The sequence below is a fragment of the Gossypium raimondii genome, chromosome 7 (assembly GCF_025698545.1).
Source record: "Gossypium raimondii isolate GPD5lz chromosome 7, ASM2569854v1, whole genome shotgun sequence".
Taxonomy (NCBI): Eukaryota; Viridiplantae; Streptophyta; class Magnoliopsida; order Malvales; family Malvaceae; genus Gossypium; species Gossypium raimondii.
The window spans coordinates 7432103-7443605 of record NC_068571.1 but is presented as its reverse complement, the minus strand read 5'-3'; the positions used below and the strand labels follow the sequence as shown (position 1 = coordinate 7443605).

Here is an 11503-nt window from a genome sequence, read left to right as displayed (position 1 = left end):
GCATAATTTTTTTTATAAAAAAAGTCACTAAAGATAAAACATCTAGATTTTGAATGAAGATAAAGAAGATAATATCGGAAATATGGGTTTTGTATTTTATTTTTATTTTAACCCTAAGGTTTTGTTAAATAAGTTAAAAAAAAAGAAATTAATGAAGTTAAAAATGTGATTTTTTTTAGTTAAATAAATTTAGTTTTGATAAAAGAAACATTTTAAATAATTGTTTAAAGGTCCTTAAACTCCTAGTTAAAATATTAAAAAAAATTACCACGTGTTCACCCTATTGGCTCACATGCCACCTTAGCAAAAAAGTTAATGCTGTTAGTGTCAGGTACCATATTGATCAACAGAATAAAACTTCAAATACCAAATTAGACATTTTGAAAATAGAAGTACCACATTAGAACAAACCTTAAAGTATAAGGGGTTTTAACCATTATCCCTTTTGTTTTTCATTAGAAACAACTTTCAAAAAAAAATCTGAACAATTTATAAAAGAAAAATGATTTTATTATTCAAACCTAAAAGATCAATCTTTCAAAAAAAATCAATCCAGTTTTTGAAATTTATTTTTAATGCAATAAGCAGAACAATAGTGTAAATAAATCCCTCCCTTTAATAAATTATATACTTATTTAAAATATTGCAAACTTTATATTAAGCAACATGTCGTTTTAATTTATTTAAATTATTAATAACAAATAACTTTTAATAAATTCCTCAAACATAAAATTCTTTAAAATTAATTGATTTAGTCTTAATTGATTAGCATGGGTATTGTTGTCAATACAAAAGACGTGAGTTTGAGTGCATTTCAAGCGTATTATTCTTTTATTTATGAGTTAAGAGGAACTATAAATAATTTTAAGCATGATATAAAAAGAACTTATATAATTAAAACTATAATGAGATTATTAAAAATTAAAATCAAATTCCTACAATAATTTTAAAAGGAAAGAATAAGGGTATGTCTTCAATTTTTTTTCTAAGACAGTTTCTATTTATAGCTATATAATATATAATCTTCAAAATCAAAATTTTTCTCTGTTCAGGCAGCTCTTTTTACCTCTTTCGCTTTCCATTTTTTTATTTCTTATGCTTTTATTGTGGCATTTATATAATAAAATTTATATAAATATTTGTTTTAACTGAATTTGCATTTTTTTAAGGATAACTGAATTAGCATTTTGGATGTTAAAAAAAAACATGAGATTTTTCCCATAAGAAAGGACACAATAAAATTGAAAGAAGGAAATATTATTTGAAGGGGGCAAGGCAAATAGAAGAGAACAAAGAGGATGAAATTAACCTCCTCTATTCTTATTCTTATTGTGCCTCCTTTCAGATCTTAGTTTTTTTTTTCTTTGCAAGATTTGGCACTTGGGTTTGCTTGGATTGGTGGGTTTCTTTTCTTTTTTTCTGAATCTGGATTTGTGTTTTAATTCCTTTGCTTAAATTTCCAATAAACTTTTACTGCTATATCAGGTTTCTGATTGATCATCTGTCTGGTTTTTTTTTTTTTTGTCTCTTTCATTTCTGAATTCCAGGTGAAGTTAAAAATTCTGGGTTGGTCGGTTTATTGAACGCCGAAGGATCTGTTTGGTTTTAGTTTTGAATCAGAGAGAAAATTTGCGTTGTGGATCGGATTGCGATTTTGTTGTTAAATTAAAGGTATTGAATTGTATCTGCATTATTGTGATTAGATTGCTAAAGACAATAAAGGACATAATTTTGATCTGATACTGTTAATTTGACTGATAAAAAAGGAATAATTTGGTATTGGTTTTTTATTGGTTTATTGTTGTTGTTGTTGTTGTTGCAATGTAATTTTTACGTGTTCTATTGGATCCAGTAATGAATTTGGCTGTTAAAGTCAGTATTTGATTTAGACTTGCGGGATAGTTTGGACTTTGTATTGATCGAACTAGTTTTCGTGTAATGTAGAGAAAGATGTCTGAGAATGGTAAGCTATTTATTGGTGGAATATCTTGGGACACCAATGAAGAGCGTCTCAAGGAGTATTTCAGTAGTTTTGGTGAAGTTGTAGAAGCAGTGATCATGAAGGATCGAACCACAGGGCGTGCTCGAGGTTTCGGTTTCATTGTTTTCTCTGACCCAGCTGTTGCTGAGAAAGTCATCAAGGAGAAACACAACATTGATGGCAGGATGGTAAGTTGCTGATCTTTAAGCAAACGTCCTTAGATTAGTGTTTTCCATGAACTATTCATTGAAGCTATTAGCTTACTGCAGTAAGAGGTGAAATTTCAATTCCTTACTGAGTTTATGAACCTGATATTGTAATTGCAGGAGTTCATATATTTCTGGTTCCGTGTCCAACTAAATTTCTAAATTAAGCCAAGAGTAATTGTTTCGTGCATCCTCTTATTTATCTTTTCCTTTGCAAAGATATTGGATATGTTTGCAATTCTCTCATAATTTAGTATAATTATTTATATTGAGATTAAACATTTTGGGCTCTAAAAGATTCATTTTCATCATTGAGTTATTTGTTTGCTCAGGTTGAGGCAAAAAAGGCTGTTCCTAGGGATGACCAGAACATAATGAGTAGAAGCACTAGTAGCATCCACAGTTCACCTGGTCCTGGACGCACAAGAAAGATTTTTGTTGGAGGTTTAGCATCTACAGTCACAGAGAGTGACTTTAAGAAGTATTTTGATCAGTTTGGGAAAATCACAGATGTTGTAGTGATGTATGATCACAACACTCAAAGGCCTAGGGGTTTTGGATTCATCACTTACGATTCAGAAGAGGCAGTCGACAAAGTGTTGCTAAAAAATTTCCATGAACTGAATGGTAAAATGGTCGAGGTTAAACGAGCAGTTCCCAAAGAGTTGTCGCCTGGCCCTACTCGTAGCCCCCTTGGTGTATATAACTATGGTCTGAATAGGAGCAACAGCTTTCTTAATGGCTACACTCAGGGATATACCCCTAGCAACCTTGGAGGATATGGACTTAGGATGGATGGTAGATTCAGTCCAGTTGCAGCAGGTCGAACTGGGTTTCCTCCTTTTGGTTCTGGTTATGGAATGGGAATGAACTTTGAGCCAGGATTGAACCCAGGTTTTGGAAACAGTACAAATTTTAATAACTATGGACGGGGATTGAGCCCTTACTATATTGGAAATACAAATAGGTTTGGTAGTCCGATTGGGTATGATGGAAGTAATGGAGGTGGAGGTAATACTTCCTTTTTCAGCTCGGTGACCCGGAATCTTTGGGGAAATGGAGGGCTTAATTATAATGCAAATGCTGCTAGTTCCAGTGCCTATGCAGGCTCTGGAAGTGGGAGTATAGGAACAAGTGCTTTTGGAAATAGTGGAATTAACTGGAGTTCTTCTCAGATTTCCAGTCAAGGTGGAAGGAATAATGTTTCTGGCAATAATGTTAATTTCAGTTATGGAAGTGGTGATAACAGCTTTGGGTTGGGGACAGCAGGGCATGAGAGAAACACTGGGACCAATGTAGTGCTGACATCATCATATGCAGCATCAAATGGCAGTTATGATGGAGCCTTTGCAGACTTTTATGGTGGTGCTTCATTTTACAGGGATACCACTTGGCCATCATCAACATCTGAGCATGATGGTTCTGGTTCCTTTGGCTATGGACTTGGTAGTGCCACTTCTGATGTTCCTGGTAAAAGTTCTCCTGGTTATGTCGGCAGTTATAGTGTTAATAAGGGACAATCAAATAGAGGTAAGAATTCGTACTTGGCATTTTCATAGTGTTATTTATGTTAATGGGAGTTTAGTGGCACAAACTCTGATAGGTTATTTCTTTGGACTAAGTCTTATGTAGCATTCCTCTTAGTAATATAATCTTTCTTTTGTTAATAGCTCATCACGTGCTTTGCTTGTTTGAGCAAGAATTTAGGTAAATATTGGACATCTTTTGAACACAGTGATCGTATGGTTCATTTATTAATAGAATGTGATTGTTTATATGTACTGTGTATATCTTTGCATTTGACTGTTTTTAACATCTCCGAATTATATAAAAAAAAAATCCCTGAAATCAGTAATTTAATTTGGTAGCTTTTATTGTAAGCTTTGAATCACCAAAGAAGGGGGAACAGAAAAAGAGATGGTGAATCATGTTTGGTGGTATTATGCCTACTCTACAATGTTCCTTTTTTGGGGCTAGGCCAGTAAAGTAACTACTTTTGCTCTCTTCTTTGGTTTTTCCCTTAAGCTTAACTAGGTTTGGTGGTATTTTGCCTACTCGACAATGTTCCACTTCATTGTGGAGTATCATGTTTCAAAGCACGATACAGATAAAGATCTCAGAGAAGGAAACTGCCTGAAATTGCATGGCAAATACAAAAGAGTTGAATTTGGCTTTGCACGTTTAGATATAGCACTGATGTGATTTAGCATTGTGTTTATAATATGACATCATGAATTTTAACTGTGTTTGGTATTGACAGGGGTAGCATTGTGTTTTCTCGACTTGTCACCATCTTCTAGACTTCTCTCATACCAAAATACCCATTATACTTCTTTGTCAAGTGTTTCTTTTGGAGAGGTAGAAGGTTAATATGAGAGAAGGCCTTTTCCTATAACTATTTACTATAAAAGAAAAAGTGTAACTTTGTCGATTAGCTTTGTTAGAAATAGAGGTCTCCTGCCAAGTTTAGGATAGGGGCTGCTTCCACAGATTGCAAAAGTATTCATTGCATCTATTTCTTTAAAAAGTTTTAACCTTGGGCTAGACTGTTGTTTACAAGCAATTAGTTTTAAATTTTACTTATTAATAGAATGGATATCTTAATCAGTCTTGGTTGGCAATTTTGAACTTGTTATTTTCGTCATTGATTATGCATGAATCTGTGATGCCACTTGTAATCGCTCTAATACTGTCTCGTTACTTTGAAGAATCCAGTTGCTCGGTTTAATTGTTTCCAGGACATGCTTTTAAGTGTAATCCCAAAAGCACGGTTATAATTACTTGGTTTGTTTATTCTAACAGATATTGATTTTCTCTTGGTTCAGGAATTGCTACCTAGAAGACTATTTTGGTTATCACTATACTGTAGGTGGAGATAACTTGTGAAGCAAGTGATCTGTCAGTTCTGCACATTTCCCTCGTTAATCAATATGCTTCAGTTATATGAAAGTTGGTTATCTAGCTAACTGGAGTGCCTGTTTTTGGAGAAATACATTCTAGAGTTAGGGATGTTAAGGCTTGAGTTTTGTTTTAGGGTTCATTTTTTGGTATTTGAGTGAGATGTAAAATCAGGTTCCGGAATATAGTCAGAAAATGTATCATGCATCTCATGTGAGGCAGTGATGCATAACAATATAGACGTTTCTCCTTATGTTTTTTTAGGTAGATTTTATGTTCTGTAATGGCTCTGGCAAAGTTGTGGGTTCTTTCTTGTCAGGCATGCTTTGTTTGTTTGTTTTTTTTTTTACTTTATCTTCCATTATTTGGGTTTATCTTTCAGTCAGAATGTATCTGAGAGATTCTTGTTCATTTATTAGAGTGAAACATTGAAAGGGATACACCCATATAGGGTCCCTCTAAATAAGTTACGGATATATGCTGATTCTTTTCCCTACAAAATTTTGAGCCAACAGTGTAGAAATTTTCTTCCTGAAATGCTGAAATGAATTATTGGAATTGATTTTCGACATTAAATATGGAAGCCATATTTGTAATTAATGTGGGTTTCATAATGTTTTTGTATATCACATTGCATTGCTTGAGCTTTTAGTATGGGGGCATATGTGTACATATCCTTATATGTTAGCTCTGTTTGTGTATTATTTGAATCCAGCAAGGATCTTACTGAAAGTTGGTCCATCATTTTCTTCCAACACTTGAAATTATTTTACTCTTTTCCGATAACTCAGAAGCATTGCTTGCAACAACCCAACACCATAACCACATGGACAATCATATGAGAGGTGGTCGCTGCTCTTGCTGTCTGACCATATCACAACTTGATGCTTAATCAAAAACCAACCACCTCATCTGAGGGTCCTTTTGTCTTTCTTAGTCTCTGTCCAATGCATGCCTTGGAGATCTAGCATGATTCAAGTTGTTCCCTTCCGGCATATTCAACCACCAATTATGTTTATATTTTGATAGTGCCACCTTAAAGGGAGACCATTTGGCTTGCTGCTTTCATTGACTATATTTTATTCTTTGTTGTTTCTCATTGAAATTGAAAGGAGCAAACAATCTAAAATACCACATTCTCATACATATTCCCATTATTTCAAGACATTATAATAAGAGATTGTAAGGTTGGAATCAATCAATTTATTTATTTTCTTTATTTTGCAACCTGCAAATTTTGAAAAAATTCCAACCCTAAAAAGCTACACAAGGGCAGGGATAAAGCGATATTTAGTCTCTAAACTTATCATTTCTTCTCAACTTAGTCTTTATACTTTTTTTTGTCCACATTAGTCCTTGAACTTTATAACTTTTCCCAATTCTAGTCTATGATGTCACACTCTAATATAAAATCATAATTTCTTAATAATGATCATGTGGTACAATCTCAAAGTATTATATCATCACATGAACCAAAATTAGAAAAAGTTGTCAAGAGCTTAATGTAGACCAAAACAATTTAGAGAAGAAATTGAAAAAAAATTGTCTAGTTTAGAAATTAAAAATTACCTCACCCCAAATGATTATATAGGTGGGGAAAAGGAAAGTAATGGGGGAAGGGCAATAGGCCGAAAATCAACCCCTTTGAAAGAGCTAGGCCCATCGACTCCGAAAAGAAAAGGCATGAAGCAATTATTAAAATAAATTTGGTGGTAGTGGTGGTGCTGATTAGAAGATGACTGGTCTGGTTGGTAGCATCCACCATTGATGCTTCACCTTTCATGTCGTTGTCCATGCGCGGGGATTTGCTCCTAATCTTAATGATTTGGTCGAAGTAGCCACTGCACTGTTGTCCCTCCAAAGTCTCAAAAAATTTTGCCTGTTTTTAACTTGTAACATATATCTTTATAAATGTTTGTGCATGAAATGAAGATCTTTTGTACTCCTACTTATCAACCCAATTTGTCATAACAGACAGAGAACTACAGATTGCAGAAGAAAGATAATCATGTTCCAATCCAACATCGTATTTGAATCTTCTCATTGAAATGCAAAATTTGCTTCAACTTTACATAAAGGATGAAACAAAAACTTGTTGCTCTCAACAGTTCCAAGCAACATTTTTTTATCATGTATATTTGGGCTATAAATACAACTGAAAACCTGTTGCTCAAAGCAGCATCCCAGTAATCCTTAAAAAGATTAAACCCCAAATGTGATGTTTAGCGAACCATTTAATCTCTCATTTTCTTCTCCTCTTTTTATATTTATTTAGCCATGGATTCCACTATGGGTTCCACTGTGGATTCCACTACCTTTATCTGATCCTGAAATCAGTCCTTCTCTCCTCATCTTTTCTTCTTTAGATTTCCTACAAAATATCACCCAAGAATTCACTTCCAAAGCTATGCATATACCTACCAATGTTGACAAGCACAAACAATACCCCAGCTTAGCATAGGACCTGCCTTCCCCCATAACTTCAAAGCCCTGGAAAACATTCACAACCCCGAGCACCACACAAGAGTACCCAACAAAATGGTGGTAGGATTTCCAGTACTTCCTGAATTTATGTGTAGTCTTAGGCCTAAACAGCAGAGCAAGTGTTTGAAGAGCCCCCAAGCAAAACGCTGCGAATCCAAGCTTTTTATGGAGTCCATACGTCACTCCTGGTGACATGGCTCCCATCCGGATCCCAATTGCAAACCCCACTGTTCCCAGGAAAAATGCTGACAATTGGATACCTGAATGGACGTAAAACCACGTAGGTCCTAGTGCTTGTACGTGGCGTAAGTACCGTGCCGTGACAGCGCCCATCGGTAGTAATAAGCCCCAGGAGATGGCGTTAAGGATTCCGTGAACAAGTTTGAGCATGTCTACGTTGTTGTGCTGTGTAGCAGCTGAGCCAGACAAGACATCAAATGTAGTGATCGAGGAAAGGTCGTTAGATGTTGTGGGATGGATGGTTGGGGAGTAGCCTTGGACATACAGTCCTCTGTTCCAAACATGGTGAATTTTGGTCTTGTTTGGTACAAGTTTCACCGTGGCATAAATTTGAACCGTAGCACCATTGTGTATAGTAGCCATCTTGCCACCATACAACGTAGCCGATGAAGATATCAAGTGGATATCAAGTGGGCGAGAGAGGAGTGGTGATTTTTGGAGCTTGACAGATGGGTCAAGAATGTAAGGTAGTAGTACCAACTGGCCAGAATTAGGGTCCGGAAATGCAACGAGGGCGCGTGTGCCGGTCATTTCCGCGGACGTCGGATTGATACCCCACCCGACCCAACCGGAAGGCGAAATGAAAGTGCCGAAGAAGCAAAGGTCTAATGTGGCATTATGGGGATGGAATGTCCAAGCAATAGAGGCTTGTTGTGTGGGGAGTGTCGTACATTTTTGGAAAGTCTTGGTGGCGGTGGTGGTGCTGCAATGACCTGAAAATGCAGTGTTTAGATGGGAAATGAAAAGGAAAATGAAGAAGAGAAAGCCCATGGTTGTGGACACAAGAACAGGGTGAGGCTTGAATGTGGAAAGGGGAGCTTTTGTTTTAACATTTATGAGAATGGTGGTAAGGTTTTGTTGGGGGCAATGAAAGTGGTGTGTCATGATTGTTATTGAGCCAATTATGAAAATGTTGCAAAAGTGCTTAACTTTGAAGTTAAGACACTGTCAAATTTAGGGTTTGGTAGGTCTTGAGGATAAGATGTGATTTTTATATAATATAAAGTCAAGGCTGATCTCGGATTGCTAATCAATACTTAATGTTGTATTTTAAAACTCAAGTTTGGTTATATTTGGCATCTTACTTGTGTTGGTAATCTGTAAGGTAATAAATTTTCTGTTTAACGATTGAATTATTTATAATTGAATCCACAAAACTTTATAATAATTTATATTCACTCCAAACATTCCATTGTTAATCTTCCATAGTAGGATGTTTGGTTGAAAATTGTGTGTAGTGATGTTCTTGGCGTTGAAGCAAAGTTGAAATGAGAGAAAAGATATGGTTACTGGGTTTGCTTTCCTCTCCACTTAATAAAAATTTTGGAAGCATCTTTTTCATCATTATGGATAGCGATTTCTTAAATATTAGTGTAAGAAATGTACATAAAGGTAGGGCTGCAACTCCACTCTGATTCATTTGTAAGGAACAATCATCCTTTGCAAGTGGGAACCTCCTTTTAATCACAAAACTCCTATTCAATCACTTTCCCTTTTATTTTTTCCTCTTACATATATATAAAAGAATTGAATTAAATCAACTCTGTATAATTATATTTTTAAAAGAATAATTTAAAAGAAATTAAAAAGACATCCTTCTATTCAAATGGTAAAAATATTCAACCCATTAAAATCGTTAAAATAACTTCACAAATTTCTTTTTTATAAACCATATATGATTTTAATATTAATATTTTTTAACTTTATATTAAAAATTAAATACATGTTTTATTAATTATTAATTATTAATTAATTATATTTAGAAATAAATACATCAATTCATGAAAGATGTCACTAATTTGGGTTCAAATGCTTACAATTTTCCTTTACGCATCTTGCATTCGTCACCCGCCACCTTTTTTTGTGCTTCTTTAACACTCACGCCAATAAAGATGACCCGCTTGCCTTGCCTTGGCTTTGGTCCCTTTGTTGTTTACCTCCATTTTACGCAAAGGAGAAAATAAAAATGTATTGAGATTTATTATGTGCGATTAAAATATATATGTGTCTTCGAATCCCACTAGAAATTGTTGTTATATATCTATTTTAATTCATTTAGTTAATTTTAATTTTGATTCTTTAATTCTATTTTGTAATTATTCCTGATTTGCATTGTAATAGTTTAATTTTGTATTTTATAATGGTTAATTTAATTCTATATTAAGTGGTTATTTGGACATGTAATTATACTTTCAAAAAGAAATTATATTTAACGTCTATGAACATTTAAAAAATAACATTCATAAAAACCCTATCATATTAATATGTGATTTTTAAAATATAAATGGAAGTTACAATTTTACTTTTTTAATTATTGCACATATATCATCCAAATATTTGACCAACCTTGGTTGTTCATAAATTTGCTCCAGTTTTCTTGGTTCATTTCATGTTTGTCAATTCACTATATAAGTATTGATGACGTTATCTTTTAGTAGAAAACAACAAACTGAACAGCAGAGAATTTCAAGTAAAACTCACACACTAAAATAGTGCGATGATATGCTTAGTAACTTGAGAGTTGATGTTCAACTTAAATATTTGAACCATGGAAAATATTGGGACCTGACAGGGGCTTACAAATTTGTCCCTAAGTTGACAGGAAATTGATTAGTCCCAGTTACTCAACATTCTGACCTGACAGTGGATGAATCTGAGGAATGTTATTTGAAACTGAACTCCCAGCTTACCACACATGATTGAAACTCGTTTGATTACCCAATGGCACCAGTACACCAAATATAATCATTTGCTCGTTAACATATTCTGCCGAGATGTCTGAAACTGGAATGCTCAGCTCCCAAGGCTGCATTGAAGGGTTGTAACTTGTTATCGATGTGGAATAAGCAATCATGCTGTCATTATAATGGCGGAAAGCCACTAGAGCTTGAGATCCAATCATGCCTCTTCCTATTGGGTTTACTGCCCATGCAATCCATCCCCTTGGAATCTTGGTAGCTCGATATGCAATCTGAACTTCCCCACTCAGTTGACTGTAGTTCCAGTGTAATCATGCTTGAAGAACTGGGAGATCAGTGCATGAATCAAACAGTTGGTTACCTGGAAATACGTAATTCAGTAGTTGGAGCAAGATTGGGCCGAGGAATTGAAAACCAGACATGTGAAAGTGCAGAGCAGCAAGATTATATTAGTGTTTTTAGCCATGAAATATGGTGAATATTAGGGTTTGGTGATGGGAGTGATGAAGAGTTGGGAATGTTAGTGTTGGTTCATATACGTTCTCAGGTCTCAACTCTCAACTCTCAACATCTTCATTTCCAACCTAATAGATAAAAGGTATGGGCATGTTACTCTTGGTTCATATATATTCTCAGGTAATCTCAATATCTTCATTTTTCAACCTAATAAATTAAAGGGTAAACTATACCCAACGTCACTAAATTATTAGTAAGTTTGTGTATTGATCATTCAACTTCAAAAAATTATAAAATGATACTAAATTATTTGAAAGATTTCATTTAAGTCACTAAACTATTCAAAAACTTTTATTTAAGTCACTAGACTTTAAAATTTTTTTAAAAAAAAGATGTCCGGCTAATGAGCTCTAAGCTTTCAACGATCGGTATAGTGGATCAATGTACATCAATGAGTAGAAGAACATACATTATAGCTAAGTCAATCCGACAGCCAGTGTCGAAGACTAAAAAAGAAAGTTATTTGGATTTTGGTTCAC

General features: G+C 34.5%; 2 protein-coding genes and 1 pseudogene across 2 annotated transcripts; 1 reads left to right on the top strand and 2 right to left on the bottom strand.

Moving 5' to 3' along the window:
- The first annotated feature begins 1059 nt into the window (after positions 1 to 1059).
- On the top strand, positions 1060 to 3859 carry LOC105802848 (heterogeneous nuclear ribonucleoprotein 1). The gene is made up of 4 exons (XM_012634735.2): positions 1060 to 1398; positions 1548 to 1671; positions 1945 to 2169; positions 2520 to 3859. The coding sequence occupies exons 3-4, from the start codon at positions 1951 to 1953 to the stop codon at positions 3744 to 3746; spliced, it is 1446 nt and encodes a 481-aa protein (XP_012490189.2). The 5' UTR covers positions 1060 to 1398; positions 1548 to 1671; positions 1945 to 1950; the 3' UTR covers positions 3747 to 3859.
- A 3237-nt stretch (positions 3860 to 7096) lies between these two features.
- On the bottom strand, positions 7097 to 8666 carry LOC105802856 (cytochrome b561 and DOMON domain-containing protein At2g04850). Its single transcript, XM_012634748.2, has one exon. It carries the CDS (start codon positions 8578 to 8580, stop codon positions 7357 to 7359), a length of 1224 nt encoding a protein of 407 aa, XP_012490202.2. The 5' UTR covers positions 8581 to 8666; the 3' UTR covers positions 7097 to 7356.
- A 1733-nt stretch (positions 8667 to 10399) lies between these two features.
- On the bottom strand, positions 10400 to 10930 carry LOC105764561 (cytochrome b561 and DOMON domain-containing protein At5g47530-like; annotated as a pseudogene).
- Between the last annotated feature and the right edge of the window lie 573 nt (positions 10931 to 11503).